Source organism: Rattus norvegicus, chromosome 12 (genome assembly GCF_021556685.1).
Source record: "Rattus norvegicus strain SHRSP/BbbUtx chromosome 12, alternate assembly SHRSP_T2T, whole genome shotgun sequence".
Classification (NCBI taxonomy): Eukaryota; Metazoa; Chordata; class Mammalia; order Rodentia; family Muridae; genus Rattus; species Rattus norvegicus.
This window is the reverse complement of record NC_141545.1, coordinates 15,820,699-15,837,094: the sequence shown is the minus strand read 5'-3', so window position 1 is coordinate 15,837,094 and position 16,396 is coordinate 15,820,699. Positions and strand designations below refer to the sequence as shown.

Sequence of the window (16,396 nt, the reverse complement as noted above, 5' to 3'; positions counted from 1 at the left end):
GGAATAGTGATTATTGCTTCCCGTTATATTCATATTTGGATGTGAGGTTATGTTTGTGTGCTTTCATTCTCTTTGTTTTGTTGCCAAGACGATTAGTTTCTTGCTTCTTCTAGGGTATAGCTTGCCTCCTTATGTTGGGCTTTACCATTTATTATCCTTTGTAGTGCTGGATTTGTAGAAAGATATTGTGTAAATTTGGTTTTGTCATGGAATATCTTGGTTTCTCCATCAATGTTAATTGAGAGTTTTGCTGGATACAGTAATCTGGGCTGGCATTTGTGTTCTCTTAGGGTCTGTATAACATCAGTCCAGGATCTTCTGGCCTTCATAGTTTCTGGCGAGAAGTCTGGTGTGATTCTGATAGGTCTGCCTTTATATGTTACTTGACCTTTTTCCCTTACTGCTTTTAATATTCTTTCTTTATTTTGTGCGTTTGGTGTTTTGACAATTATGTGACGGGAGGTGTTTCTTTTCTGGTCCAATCTATTTGGAGTTCTGTAGGCTTCTTGTATGTCTATGGGTATCTCTTTTTTTAGGTTAGGGAAGTTTTCTTCTATGATTTTGTTGAAGATATTTACTGGTCCTTTGAGCTGGGAGTCTTCACTCTCTTCTATACCTATTATCCTTAGGTTTGATCTTCTCATTGAGTCCTGGATTTCCTGTATGTTTTGGACCAGTAGCTTTTTCCGCTTTACATTATCTTTGACAGTTGAGTCAATGATTTCTATGGAATCTTCTGCTCCTGAGATTCTCTCTTCCATCTCTTGTATTCTGTTGGTGAAGCTTTTATCTACAGCTCCTTGTCTCTTCTTTTGGTTTTCTATATCCAGGGTTGTTTCCATGTGTTCTTTCTTGATTGCTTCTATTTCCATTTTTAATTCCTTCAACTGTTTGATTGTGTTTTCCTGGAATTCTTTCAGGGATTTTTGCGATTCCTCTCTGTAGGCTTTTACTTGTTTATTAATGTTTTCCTGTGCTTCCCTAAGTGTGTTCAGGTCTTTCTTGAAGTCCTCCAGCATCATGATCAAATATGATTTTGAAACTAGATCTTGCTTTTCTGGTGTGTTTGGATATTCCATGTTTGTTTTGGTGGGAGAATTGGGCTCCGATGATGGCATGTAGTCTTGGTTTCTGTTGCTTGGGTTCCTGCGCTTGCCTCTCGCCATCAGATTATCTCTAGTGTTACTTTGTTCTGCTATTTCTGACAGTGGCTAGACTGTCCTATAAGCCTGTGTGTCAGGAGTGCTGTAGACCTGTTTTCCTCTCTTTCAGTCAGTTATGGGGACAGAGTGTTCTGCTTTCGGGCGTGTAGTTTTTCCTCTCTACAGGTCTTCAGCTGTTCCTGTGGGCCTGTGTCTTGAGTTCACCAGGCAGCTTTCTTGCAGCAGAAAATTTGGTCTTACCTGTGGTCCCGAGGCTCAGGTCTGCTCGTGGGGTGCTGTCCAGGGGCTCTCTGCAGCGGCAGCAACCAGGAAGACCTGTGCCGCCCCTTCCGGGAGCTTCAGTGCACCAGGGTTCCAGATGGTCTTTGGCTTTTTCCTCTGGCGTCCGAGATGTGTGTGCAGGGAGCAGTCTCTTCTGGTTTCCCAGGCTTGTCTGCCTCTCTGAAGGTTTAGCTCTCCCTCCCACGGGATTTGGGTGCAGAGAACTGTTTATCCGGTCTGTTTCCTTCAGGGTCCGGCGGTGTCTCTGGCAGGGGTCCTGCCGCTCCTGGGCCCTCCCCCACGGGAGCCCAGAGGCCTTATACAGTTTCCTCTTGGGCCAGGGATGTGGGCAGGGGTGAGCAGTGTTGGTGGTCTCTTCCGCTCTGCAGCCTCAGGAGTGCCCACCTGACCAGGTGGTTGGGTCTCTCTCTCACCGGGTCTGGGAGCAGAGAGCTGCTGCGGGCCGGGATCGGCGGGTGTGGGACTTCCGGTAAACACAGAACGTGCCCGGTCCTAGAGAAATTCTGCTTCCGTGTGTCCCAAGCTCACCAGGCAGCTTACTTGCAGCAGAAAATTTGGTCTTACCTGTGGTCCCGAGGCTCAAGTTCGCTCGTGGGGTGCTGCCCAGGGGCTCTCTGCAGCGGCAGCAACCAGGAAGACCTGTGCCGCCCCTTCCGGGAGCAGTCACCTGAGTTTTTGATCTTAGCCATTCTCACTGGTGTGAGGTGAAATCTCAGGGTTGTTTTGATTTGCATTTCCCTTATGACTAAAGATGTTGAACATTTCTTTAGGTGTTTCTCCGCCATTCGGCATTCCTCAGCTGTGAATTCTTTGTTTAGCTCTGAACCCCATTTTTTAATAGGGTTATTTGTTTCCCTGCGGTCTAACTTCTTGAGTTCTTTGTATATTTTGGATATAAGGCCTCTATCTGTTGTAGGATTGGTAAAGATCTTTTCCCAATCTGTTGGTTGCCGTTTTGTCCTAACCACCGTGTCCTTTGCCTTACAGAAGCTTTGCAGTTTTATGAGATCCCATTTGTCGATTCTTGATCTTAGAGCATAAGCCATTGGTGTTTTGTTCAGGAAATTTTTTCCAGTGCCCATGTGTTCCAGATGCTTCCCTAGTTTTTCTTCTATTAGTTTGAGTGTGTCTGGTTTGATGTGGAGGTCCTTGATCCACTTGGACTTAAGCTTTGTACAGGGTGATAAGGATGGATCGATCTGCATTCTTCTACATGTTGCCCTCCAGTTGAACCAGCACCATTTGCTGAAAATGCTATCTTTTTTCCATTGGATGGTTTTGGCTCCTTTGTCAAAAATCAAGTGACCATAGGTGTGTGGGTTCATTTCTGGGTCTTCAATTCTATTCCATTGGTCTATCTGTCTGTCTCTGTACCAATACCATGCAGTTTTTATGACTATTGCTCTGTAATACTGCTTGAGTTCAGGGATAGTGATTCCCCCTGAAGTCCTTTTATTGTTGAGGATAGCTTTAGCTATCCTGGGTTTTTTGTTATTTCAGATGAATTTGCAAATTGTTCTGTCTAACTCTTTGAAGAATTGGATTGGTATTTTGATGGGGATTGCATTGAATCTGTAGATTGCTTTTGGTAAAATGGCCATTTTTACTATATTAATCCTGCCAATCCATGAGCATGGGAGATCTTTCCATCTTCTGAGGTCTTCTTCAATTTCTTTCCTCAGTGTCTTGAAGTTCTTATTGTACAGATCTTTTACTTGCTTGGTTAAAGTCACACCGAGGTACTTTATATTATTTGGGTCTATTATGAAGGGTGTCGTTTCTCTAATTTCTTTCTCGGCTTGTTTCTCTTTTGTATAGAGGAAGGCAACTGATTTATTTGAGTTAATTTTATACCCAGCCACTTTGCTGAAGTTGTTTATCAGCTTTAGTAGTTCTCTGGTGGAACTTTTGGGATCACTTAAATATACTATCATGTCATCTGCAAATAGTGATATTTTGACTTCTTCTTTTCCGATCTGTATCCCCTTGATCTCCTTTTGTTGTCTGATTGCTCTGGCTAGAACTTCAAGAACTATATTGAATAAGTAGGGAGAGAGTGGGCAGCCTTGTCTAGTCCCTGATTTTAGTGGGATTGCTTCAAGTTTCTCTCCATTTAGTTTAATGTTAGCAACTGGTTTGCTGTATATGGCTTTTACTATGTTTAGGTATGGGCCTTGAATTCCTATTCTTTCCAGGACTTTTATCATGAAGGGGTGTTGAATTTTGTCAAATGCTTTCTCAGCATCTAATGAAATGATCATGTGGTTCTGTTCTTTCAGTTTGTTTATATAATGGATCACGTTGATGGTTTTCCTTATATTAAACCATCCCTGCATGCCTGGGATGAAGCCTACTTGATCATGGTGGATGATTGTTTTGATGTGCTCTTGGATTCTGTTTGCCAGAATTTTATTGAGTATTTTTGCGTCAATATTCATAAGGGAAATTGGTCTGAAGTTCTCTTCCTTTGTTGTGTCTTTGTGTGTTTTAGGTATAAGAGTAATTGTGGCTTCATAGAGGGAATTCGGTAGTGCTCCATCTGTTGCAATTTTGTGGAATAGTTTGGATAATATTGGTATGAGGTCTTCTATGAAGGTTTGATAGAATTCTGCACTAAACCCGTCTGGACCTGGGCTCTTTTTGGTTGGGAGACCTTTAATGACTGCTTCTATTTCCTTAGGAGTTATGGGGTTGTTTAACTGGTTTATCTGTTCCTGATTTAACTTCGATACCTGGTATCTGTCTAGCAAATTGTCCATTTCCTGAAGATTTTCAAGTTTTGTTGAATATAGGTTTTTATAGTAAGATCTGATGATTTTTTGAATTTCCTCTGAATCTGTTGTTATGTCTCTCTTTTCATTTCTGATTTTGTTAATTTGGACGCACTCTCTGTGTCCTCTCGTTAGTGTGGCTAAGGGTTTATCTATCTTGTTGATTTTCTCAAAGAACCAACTTTTGGTTCTGTTGATTCTTTCTATGGTCCTTTTTGTTTCTACTTGGTTGATTTCAGCTCTGAGTTTGATTATTTCCTGCCTTCTACTCCTCCTGGGTGTATTTGCTTCTCTTTGTTCTAGAGCTTTTAGGTGTGCTGTCAAGCTGCTGACATATGCTCTTTCCTGTTTCTTTCTGCAGGCACTCAGCGCTATGAGTTTTCCTCTTAGCACAGCTTTCAGTGTGTCCCATAAGTTTGGCTATGTTGTATCTTCATTTTCATTAAATTCTAAAAAGTTTTTAATTTCTTTCTTTATTTCTTCCTTGACCAGGTTATCATTGAGTAGAGCATTGTTCAATTTCCACGTATATGTGGGCATTCTTCCCTTATTGTTATTGAAGACCAGTTTTAGGCCGTGGTGGTCTGATAGCACGCATGGGATTATTTCTATCTTTCTGTACCTGTTGAGGCCCGTTTTTTGACCAATTATATGGTCAATTTTGGAGAAAGTACCATGAGGAGCTGAGAAGAAGGTATATCCTTTTACTTTAGGATAGAATGTTCTATAAATATCCGTTAAGTCCATTTGGCTCATGACTTCTCTTAGTCTGTCGACATCACTGTTTAATTTCTGTTTCCATGATCTGTTCATTGATGAGAGTGGGGTGTTGAAATCTCCCACTATTATTGTGTGAGGTGCAATGTGTGTTTTGAGCTTTAGTAAGGTTTCTTTTACATATGTAGTTGCCCTTGTATTTGGGGCATAGATATTTAGGATTGAGAGTTCATCTTGGTGGATTTTTCCTTTGATGAATATGAAGTGTCCTTCCTTATCTTTTTTGATGACTTTTAGTTGGAAATTGATTTTATTTGATATTAGAATGGCTACTCCAGCTTGCTTCTTCTGACCATTTGCTTGGAAAGTTGTTTTCCAGCCTTTCACTCTGAGGTAGTGTCTGTCTTTGTCTCTGAGCTGTGTTTCCTGTAGGCAGCAGAATGCAGGGTCCTCGTTGCGTATCCAGTTTGTTAATCTATGTCTTTTTATTGGGGAGTTGAGGCCATTGATATTGAGAGATATTAAGGAATAGTGATTATTGCTTCCCGTTATATTCATATTTGGATGTGAGGTTATGTTTGTGTGCTTTCATTCTCTTTGTTTTGTTGCCAAGACGATTAGTTTCTTGCTTCTTCTAGGGTATAGCTTGCCTCCTTATGTTGGGCTTTACCATTTATTATCCTTTGTAGTGCTGGATTTGTAGAAAGATATTGTGTAAATTTGGTTTTGTCATGGAATATCTTGGTTTCTCCATCAATGTTAATTGAGAGTTTTGCTGGATACAGTAACCTGGGCTGGCATTTGTGTTCTCTTAGGGTCTGTATGACATCAGTCCAGGATCTTCTGGCCTTCATAGTTTCTGGCGAGAAGTCTGGTGTGATTCTGATAGGTCTCCCTTTATATGTTATTTGACCTTTTTCCCTTACTGCTTTTAATATTCTTTCTTTATTTTGTGCGTTTGGTGTTTTGACAATTATGTGACGGGAGGTGTTTCTTTTCTGGTCCAATCTATTTGGAGTTCTGTAGGCTTCTTGTATGTCTATGGGTATCTCTTTTTTTAGGTTAGGGAAGTTTTCTTCTATGATTTTGTTGAAGATATTTACTGGTCCTTTGAGCTGGGAGTCTTCACTCTCTTCTATACCTATTATCCTTAGGTTTGATCTTCTCATTGAGTCCTGGATTTCCTGTATGTTTTGGACCAGTAGCTTTTTCCGCTTTACATTATCTTTGACAGTTGAGTCGATGATTTCTATGGAATCTTCTGCTCCTGAGATTCTCTCTTCCATCTCTTGTATTCTGTTGGTGAAGCTTGTATCTACAGCTCCTTGTCTCTTCTTTTGGTTTTCTATATCCAGGGTTGTTTCCATGTGTTCTTTCTTGATTGCTTCTATTTCCATTTTTAATTCCTTCAACTGTTTGATTGTGTTTTCCTGGAATTCTTTCAGGGATTTTTGTGTCTCCTCTCTATGGGCTTCTACTTGTTTATTTATGTTTTTCTGGAATTCTTTCAGGGATTTTTGTGTCTCCTCTCTATGGGCTTCTACTTGTTTATTTATGTTTTCCTGGAATTCTTTCAGGGATTTTTGCGATTCTTTCAGGCATTTTTGCGATTCCTCTCTGTAGGCTTCTACTTGTTCTCTAAGGGAGTTCTTCACGTCTTTCTTGAAGTCCTCCAGCATCATGATCAAAAATGATTTTGAAACTAGATCTTGCTTTTCTGGTGTGTTTGGATATTCCATGTTTGTTTTGATGGGAGAATTGGGCTCCGATGGTGCCATGTAGTCTTGGTTTCTGTTTCTTGGGTTCCTGCGCTTGCCTCTCGCCATCAGATTATCTCTAGTGTTTCTTTGTTCTGCTATTTCTGACAGTGGCTAGACTGTCCTATAAGCCTGTGTGTCAGGTGTGCTGTAGACCTGTTTTCCTCTCTTTCAGTCAGTTATGGGGACAGAGTGTTCTGCTTTCGGTCGTGTAGTTTTTCCTCTCTACAGGTCTTCAGCTGTTCCTGTGGGCCTGTGTCTTGAGTTCACCAGGCAGCTTTCTTGCAGCAGAGAAGTTGGTCTTATATGTGGTTCCGAGGCTCAAGTTCGCTCGTGGGGTGCTGCTCACGGGCTCTCTGCAGCGGCAGCAACCAGGAAGACTTGTGCCGCCGTTTCCGGGAGCTTCAGTGCACCAGGGTTCCAGATGGTCTTTGGCTTTTTCCTCTGGCGTCCGAGATGTGTGTGCAGAGAACAGTCTCTTCTGGTTTCCCAGGCTTGTCTGCCTCTCTGAAGGTTCAGCTCTCCCTCCCACGGGATTTGGGTGCAGAGAACTGTTTATCCGGTCTGTTTCCTTCAGGTTCTGGTGGTGTCTCTGGCAGGGGTCCTGCCGCTCCTGGGCCCTCCCCCACGGGAGCCCAGAGGCCTTATACATTTTCCTCTTGGGCCAGGGATGTGGGCAGGGGTGAGCAGTGCTGGTGGTCTCTTCCGCTCTGCAGCCTCAGGAGTGCCCACCTGACCAGGCGGTTGGGTCTCTCTCTCACAGGGTCTGGGGGCAGAGAGCTGCTGCGGGCCGGGATCCGCGGGTGTGGGACTTCCGGTAAACACAGAACGTGCCCGGTCCTAGAGGAATTCTGCTTCCCTGTGTCCCAAGCTCACCAGGCAGCTTTCTTGCAGCAGAAAAGTTGGTCTTACCTGTGGTCCCGGGGCTCAAGTTCGCTCGTGGGGTGCTGCCCACGGGCTCTCTGCAGCGGCAGCAACCAGGAAGACCTGTGCCGCCCCTTCCCCTAAGTCCTGTTCTAATCTTCTCCCTGACCCTTGAACCTAGTTTTCTAACAACAGACATATTTACATTTCAAAGGATCCTGGAATATAAAGTTGGAACCACAATAGGCAGCTGAGTATGTACCTGATTTCTCATAAGCTGTTTTTTTTTTTTTTTTTTTGATTCTAGGATCTTGGCCCAATGGGGATCATGAACAAATCCATTGCTTTCTCAAAGGATGAGGAGTGGAAGAGATATAGAGCCTTGCTGTCCCCCATGTTCACCAGTGGAAAACTCAAGGTGGTGAGTCCAATTCTTTTAACTGTAGCCTGTGTGACTGGAATTCCCATCCTAACTGTGGATGCTTTTCTTTTTTTAGATGTTCCCCATCATCAAACAGTATGGAGACATTTTGGTAAAGTACTTGAGGCAAGAGGCAGAGAAAGGCAAGCCTGTCTCTGTGAAAGAGTGAGTGCTTGACCATCACTGTTGTCATGGGAGAGGGGGAAACTGGGGTGCAGGTGTTTGTTCTTGCCCCTTTAGACACTAGATGACATAGGCAGTTTGAAAGGAACAAGTATGACAGTAAGAAGTTTGCATGGGTAGAGGATGGGTTTGCTGGAAAGGGCTAGGTCTATATTGAGTTGACATTACCTGTCTCCCAAGAATATGAATACTTTCCTACTCTCTGATGCATGTTTTATTCCAATTGCTCTGTGTCCTCAGTATTTTTGGTGCCTACAGCATGGATGTGATCACCAGCACATCATTTGGCGTGAATGTTGATTCCCTGAACAACCCAAAGGATCCTTTTGTGGAGAAAACCAAGAAATTTTTAAGATTAGATTATTTTGATCCATTGTTCATATCAGTAGGTATGTGGATGGTTCTTCTGCCTTGTGATTCATTGCTCTTCCCTGTGGCCAGATTTGTCAGTTCTACCTTACTCTTCTTCGGATTCCCGAAATGAACGACTCTAGTGGTATGCAGTTCACCTGTCACGTAATTCATCCCCTAAAGGCACAGTTCAGTATTTTCAGCGCATTCAAAGACAGATAGCCTAATTACTACTATTTTGGAACTTTGTTTTTCTTTTTTTTTTAATTTTTTTTATTAACTTGAGTATTTCTTATTTACATTTCGATTATTATTCCCTTTCCCGGTTTCCGGGCCAACATCTCGCTAACCCCTCCGCCTCCCCTTCTTTATAGGTGTTCCCCTCCCCATCCTCCCCCCCATTACAGCCCTCCCCCAAAAATCGCGTTCACTAGGGGTTCAGTCTAAGCAGGATCAAGGGCTTCCCCTCCCACTGGTGATCTTACTAGGCTATTCATTGCTACCTATGAGGTTAGAGTCCAGGATCAGTCCATGTATAGTCTTTGGGTAGTGGCTTAGTCCCTGGAAGCTCTGGTTGCTTGGCATTGTTGTTCATATGGGGTCTCGAGCTCCTTCAAGATCTTCCAGTCCTTTCTCTGATTCCTTCAATGGGGGTCCTGTTCTCAGTTCAGTGGTTTGCTTCTGGCAATCGCCTCTGTATTTGCTGTATTCTGGCTGGGCCTCTCAGGAGAGATCTACATCCGGTTCCTGTCGGCCTGCACTTCTTTGCTTCATCTATCTTGTCTAATTGGATGGCTGTATATGTATGGGCCACATGTGGGGAAGGCTCTGAATGGGTGGAACTTTGTTTTTCTTTGAGGCATGGTCTCATTGCATAGTCCAAGCTAACCTGGAAATTGCCTTGTATACCAGGGTGGCCTTGAACTTACAGCGATTTCTCTACCTTTGCCTCTTGAGGCCAGGGTTTACATTGTGCAACTCCAAGTCCTGGTTTTATTTTAGAATTCTTTCATTTGTATAAATACAAATTCCTATAAATACAACTTTGGCTCTCTCTTAGTCTAGAACTCTCCATGTTTGCTGGCCATGCACATATACCATCTGTCTCAATTATGCCCATTCCAAACTCTTACTTCCAACATCTCTTAGACATGGAGATACATCTTCATTCCAATTTCCTGTCCTTTTATCTGCTTTTGTAGCCAGTTGAGTTCAATCAATGATGCCTGCTAGGATGCTGACCAATATCATTGGCTTGATCTGAGAGAGGACCATGCCATGTCTGGGATATGGTATTCCACACACCACATTCTTGCCTCTGACTTTATTTGCACACCCTCTTTCATCATGCTCTTTGAGCCTTGCTGGGTGGGGATGTTCAATATAGTTGCTCCATTTCGGGTACAATACTTAATATCCCCTTATTCAGCAATGACTGAAGGCTTACCTGGCTCATTACTCTATGTCAATCATGCTTTAGTCATGTTGCAAATTTAAAGCCACCTTGACCTAAGAAACCACCAAATCATTTCCTCTGTATCTGTGTCTTTTGGGCATTTGATGTCCATGGGATCATAGACTATGTGGTCTGTGTGACAGGCATCTTTCATTTAGCACAACATTGAATACAGCAAGTGTCACTATGTCCTTTGTCTATGAGCAAATTATACTCCCTGTTCATGGTAATTGATGTTAGGCTTACATGTTTGCCACGAATTTCTCTGCTATGATCCTTCATATATAAGATTAAATATTTGTTTTTCTGTTATATTCAGAATCAGCATGGCTGAGTTAAAAAGTAAGTGACTTTTTAACATATTAAGTGATTGAGTATACATTGTCTACAGAAGTTGTACCTACTGTACATGTAAATGTCTGCCAAAAATGCAAGACTTTGATGTTTTAATATCTGTTTTTGTATCTTCTTCCTCTCCCTCTCACGCCCCATCTCCTTTGTTCTCTTTATCTCCTCCACTGACCTCTCTTTATTTTTAGGATCAGGTTTTTTCTGTCTATCATTCAGTAGCTTGAAACTCACTCTGAAGATTAGGCTGTACTTGAACTCAACTAGACAACCTGCCTCTGAGTGCGGGGATTAAAGGAATGCACTGCCACTGCCTGGATAGTTCTTCAATTGCATAGTTTAATGGCTTTATCATTTTTATGTTTATTTTTACTTTCTGTGTATGGGTGTTTTGCTTGCATGCATTAAGTGCATAAGTAGACCATAAGGGGACCTTGATTATCCTTGAACTGGAGTTGCAGGTGGTTGAGAGCAGCCACTTCGATACTGGGATTTAAAACTGGCTCTTCTAGGAGTGTTAACTGTTTTTTATAGATATTCTGGGTAAAACTGACCATGGTGTGTCATTTAGGGTTTTAATACTTTTCCTATCAATTGTATTTCCATTCACAGCTCATGTGTCCCTATGCCTACATTCCATTCTAATCACTTAATATTATCCTATGTGCCTCTTTCTCAGTATTAGATGATACCTACCCTCAGAACTTTTTACATGGTTACTCATATAGGGTAGAATCTGCAAGTGAGGGAAAATATGTGATTTTTCTATCTTCCTGCTTTTTGTTTATCTGTCTTTGAGGTTGGGTTTTTTCAGACAGGATATCTCTGTGTAACCTTGCCTGTTCTTTTTATGCCTGTATGATTTGGCTTTTGTGTGGCCTGTGTAGATCAGAGTACAACTTTTCCGTCAGAGAGTGGGATCCAGGGATCAAACTCAGGTTGCTTCTGCAGAAATCTTTAACAGTTGAGCCATCTTTTGTATTTTCTTTGTCATTCCATATGAAGGAGAGCCACTGAGCTAAACTTAAGCATCAGGTTGCAGCTTTGGCTACTCCAAAGTATGGAAGCAGCAGTATTGTGCTGACTCGATGTGAGCAAGATCATGGAGAGATGGCTTCTTGTTGGAACTTTGGTGACTCATTCTTGGGATTGCTTTATGATTTATTTAAACAAAACTTGAATTTTGATGAAAACTTATCTGTTTTCTTTTCCAGAACTGTTTCCATTCCTCAAGCCAATATATGATATGTTAAATATCTCCGTGTTCCCAAAGGATTCAATAGCATTTTTCAAAAACTTTGTGTACAGTATGAAGGAATCCCACCTGGATTCTAAGCAGAAGGTAATAAATATGGCTTCATGAGAGGGTCACAGTTGGGGCTGGGGATTTGGCTCAGTGGTAGAGCACTTGCCTAGCAAGCGCAAGGCCCTGGGTTCGGTCCCCAGCTCCGGAAAAAAGAAAAGGAAAAAAAAAGAGAGGGTCACAGTTTTATAACACGTTGGCCTGTGAACATTTCAGCTGTGTTTTAATGGCAGGTAGAAAGGCTAGATTTAAATACAGAGAAAGAATAGATTTTCTGGGGGAGAAGTTGGACTTTTCAAAAATGATTGATAATAAGCCAGGAATTAATTCTTATCAATGGGAATGAAAGCTACAATATCCTGCATAAGGAATGAAAAAATAATTGACATGGTATAAGACCTGAACATGATCAAGACTGTCAAAACTCCAGCATGGATGGGACAGGATATCTCTAAGCTCTGACTTTTTCTGAGGAACAACTGGGAGTTGACATCAGTAGAGGGAGGTCATGGACACTGGTATTTTTCCCATGTGGCAGTTGATGGCCCCACAGCCATGCATGTATGCACATCACTAGTTGGATTTAGTGGGTGTGAGTGTTTGTATATGGTTGGCCCTGGGAGGGGCACTATTAGAAGCTGTGACTTTGTTTTTTTTTTTTCGGAGCTGGGGACCGAACCCAGGGCCATGCGCTTGCTAGGCAAGCGCTCTACCACTGAGCTAAATCCCCAACCCCAGAAGCTGTGACTTTGTTGAAGGAAGTGTGTCACTGTTGGGAATAAGCTTTGAGACCTTCTCCTAGCTTCCTGAGGATGTTCAGTCAGTTCCTGGCTTCCTTTGAATGAACATGTAGAATTCAGCTCCTCCTGAACCATGCCTGCCTGGATGCAGCCATGCTTCCGCTTTGCCAATAATGGGCTGAACTTCTGAACCTTTAAGCCAGCTCCAATTAAATGTTGTCTTTTATAAAACTTACATTGGTCATGGTTTCTATTCTCAGCAATAAAACCCTAAGTAAAATAGAAGCTGGTACTGGGAATGGGGTATTTCTGTGATAGGCCTGACCATGCTTTTGTTTGGAAGAACATGGATATCGGGACTTTGGATTTGGAAAAAAAGTGGAATGCTTTAAATGGGGCTTAGTGGGGTATTGTAGTAGAAATGTGGGAGTCTTTGTTACTGAGAGTGATTTAAATTGTTCAGGCCTGGCCCAAGAGGATTCAGAGGAGAAGAATTTAGGTACGTGTCATAAAGACTACTTTTGTGATATTTAGTGAAGAATGTGGTTGTTTTTTGTCCTTGTTTGAAAAGTTTGCCTGAGGCTAAGGTAAAAATACTCAGATTAATTTCACTGAGGAATGAAGTCTCAGAACTACCCATCATAGATTTTTGTTCTCTGGTTACGTCACATGAAGAGCAGTTTAATGAGAAAAGTGAAGTTGAGAAAGAAAAAATACCAAATGTATCGTTCCAGTATTAAAGGGACCCTCGGAAGTGAAATGGAGCTGAATCCTGTGTTCAGAATATTAAATTAAAACAAGTGAGTAATGACCTTGGAGCAAGATTCCACCCAGTTAAGTTAGCTCCAGGCAACTAAAAAAAATACATTTAATTCCAGGAGACAGGCATAGAGATCTTTATATTCAATGTCAATCTACAGAGCAAGATGCAGGACAACCAAACTTTTAGGCAATGAAGGAGTTAGAAATGTAACAGAACAAGGGGGGCATGTTCCAGCTCCTTCAAGCAAAAGAACTCAGCAGCTTCAGCCATGTGTCTCTGGCTTTATAATCAAGAGGAGAGGGGAGAAAACTGGGATAATTGATACCAGTTATCTGGAGCTAAGAAAGAGATCATCATCACTGAGGTGAAATCTTCTAGAAAGTGTTTATTGAGAGCTATGTTCCAGAGATACCAAGGTTGTACCTTGGTAATGTGGACTTGGTAATGTGTAAGAGTCATCCAGGTAGTACTAACTTTGAAGGCATGAAGTGGTCATGTGTCGGTGCCTGCACCGACACGGTACCGAGAATCGGGCGAAAGCCTGTGGGATTAAAGAAACACACACACACAGAGGTTACATGTCAAGCCAGGAGAGGAAGAGAGAGAGAGAGAGAGAGTCCTGTAGCTTTATTCACCACTTATATACCTAAGTTGCCCAGGTAGAAAATATCTGGGAAGCACAGTGGGAAACCCTGGCTCATGACTACCTGGCTCATGATTTCGGTAACAAAAGACTGACTTTGAGACCTGAATTAATTAGGGAAATATCCAGGAAGACCAGCCTAAATCTTAAACAAAGACTGAGAAAGCAAAAGGCAGGAGCGAATTGACCACTGCCCAGGTGTGGCCCAGGTGTGTCGGTTCCACATGCATCAGGCGGGCTGAAAGCATTCCGAGATTTTCTTCCTGTGCCATAAATTCATGGGAGAGGCTTTTGTACAACAATCTCAAGACTTTATGGCAGTCATCTTAACTGTGGCCATACAGTCACAAAGCGGCCAGGCCCAAATCCAATACGGCTCCCTACATCTCCCCCATTTTTCTATTATAAAAGACCATTAGATGGAAGTAGTGGTCTGAGAGAGATCAGACATGCCTCACAGAGTGCCCAGCTCGGCCATGGTGAGCCACTCATGTAGTTAGGACTGCACCCCAATGGCTAGGAATGACTTATGCTGCAACACACTGTTCTGGGCTATACGTGTGTGTTTTTGGGGGGAGAAATTAGGCAGAGGAGCATTTGACCGGCCCGTATGTTTAAACGGGGTGTAGCCACCTCTGTCTTAGGATCGACCTCTCAACCCCAGCCTTATCTGTCATAGGATCACCTTGTCGCCCTCAAAGCTCTATGTCTTAGATTGGTCAAGGGTCAGAGGAAGTTGCCCGTCACTGAGGATAGCTACATTGGGTCATCTTTTTATTCCTCTTACTCAAGTCTAGAGGCGAAAGAGTAGAGGCCAGATGGCATTAATATAAGAGATTGTGGAAATCGAGCCTCTCCCAATATGTAGTGGGCACCTCATCTTGTTTGTTGTCTCTCTGGTTCTCCTCAGCTGCTAAGGCCATACCACCAAGGGCCGTCATCAAGCCGCTCCTGTAGTAAAATTTAGAATTCCCTATTTTTAGCAACTACTCCAGAAAGTTCACCCACTGTGCTTGCCTAACAATAGATTGAGGGAGGGTAACTCCAGACACTGCAGACACAATGGCTGCAGCAATAATGGCTGCTACAATAACAGGGAAAATGCCAAGGTCTTTCCCAGGACAGTTCAGGATCGGCCATTCTTCTCTGGAACAACCAGCAGGCAATGGAACCATGTCTGAGATCTGCAGAACCAGGGCAGAGTTCCCCAATCCACAGCAGCTTCATGCAGATGGCATTCCTGTGAATCTACAGACTGCAAAATGATAACACCAGTTAAGGCAGCAAGAGTCGCCAGGGTAACGAGGGGGGCCAAGGGTAACGGCTGGAGTCCAGTCTTCTCCAGCAAGCAGCAGTGCACAGAGGGTCTGAGCGTAGGCCACAGTGGGACGGGACACACGCAGTGATAACACTGACTGCAGCAACGCCAAAATCTCTGTGATGACAAAAGATGAGGGGGAATCCTCCATCTTCCTCTAAGGGCACAGGAATGACTCCAGAGACCCGAACCAGGAGAGCTGAATCTTGGTGTCAGCAGGCAGGACAGCTGTTTTTTCTCGCGTCCTATTGGTGGACATCACTGTTGACTGAAGTGTGCTCCTTGTTCCCACTGGTATCAGGATCACGATCTCCATTGGTAACGGATTCCGTGGACACAGGACAAACACAACGTTCAGGAATCCAAATGGGTGCTCCAGCATCTCTAGGAAAAACACAAGCAGAACCCCTAACCCTAACTAAGACAGGGTCAGATCCCTTCCATAATCCTGAGGTCAAATCTTTCCAATGGACCAGACCTTCCTTATGTCTTTTTCCTTTCCAATGTCTATCTGCTGCTGAACAATTATTCTTATCTACTAACAAAAAATGTAAAATATAGGTAATAAAAGCAAGTTTAGCAGGTGGGGAATTCTGGTCCCCTGTTTTAATTTTTTCAAGATAATTCTTAAGTGTCAAATGAGCTCTTTATACTAAGGCTTGTCCTTGAGGACTATAAGGAATGCCAGTCTTATATACAATATCATAATCCTCACCAAATTTCTTTTTTTTTTTTTGTTGTTTTTTTTTTTTTTTTTAATTAACTTGAGTATTTCTTATATACATTTCGAGTGTTATTCCCTTTCCCGGTTTCCGGGCAAACATCCCCCTCCCCCCTCCCCTTCCTTATGGGTGTTCCCCTCCCAACCCTCCCCCCATTGCCGCCCTCCCCCCATAGACTAGTTCACTGTGGGTTCAGTCTTAGCAGGACCCAGGGCTTCCCCTTCCACTGGTGCTCTTACTAGGATATTCATTGCTACCTATGGGGTCAGAGTCCAGGGTCAGTCCATGTATAGTCTTTAGGTAGTGGCTTAGTCCCTGGAAGCTCTGGTTGCTTGGCATTGTTGTACTTTTGGGGTCTCGAGCCCCTTCAAGCTCTTCCAGTTCTTTCTCTGATTCCTTCAATAGGGGACCTATTCTCAGTTCAGTGGTTTGCTGCTGGCATTCGCCTCTATATTTGCTGTATTCTGGCTGTGTCTCTCAGGAGCGATCTACATCCGGCTCCTGTCGGTCTGCACTTCTTTGCTTCATCCATCTTGTCTAATTGGGTGGCTGTATATGTATGGGCCACATGTGGGGCAGGCTCTGAATGGGTGT

At 42.9% G+C, this 16,396-nt stretch overlaps 1 protein-coding gene across 5 annotated transcripts in view; it reads left to right on the top strand.

Moving 5' to 3' along the window:
* The window catches only part of Cyp3a71-ps (cytochrome P450, family 3, subfamily a, polypeptide 71, pseudogene), a 71,260-nt gene that overhangs the window by 31,184 nt on the left and 23,680 nt on the right, over positions 1–16,396 (top strand). For all 5 annotated transcript variants that reach the window (XR_015634638.1, XR_015634639.1, XR_015634636.1 and 2 more), the window contains 4 exons: positions 7,862–7,975; positions 8,052–8,140; positions 8,399–8,547; positions 11,528–11,655. Coding sequence is in view for 1 of the 5 variants with exons in the window: in XM_087579655.1 (XP_087435781.1) it covers positions 7,862–7,975; positions 8,052–8,140; positions 8,399–8,547; positions 11,528–11,655 (480 nt within the window). In the remaining 4 variants the exon portion in view is untranslated. The remainder of the gene's footprint in view (positions 1–7,861; positions 7,976–8,051; positions 8,141–8,398; positions 8,548–11,527; positions 11,656–16,396) is intronic.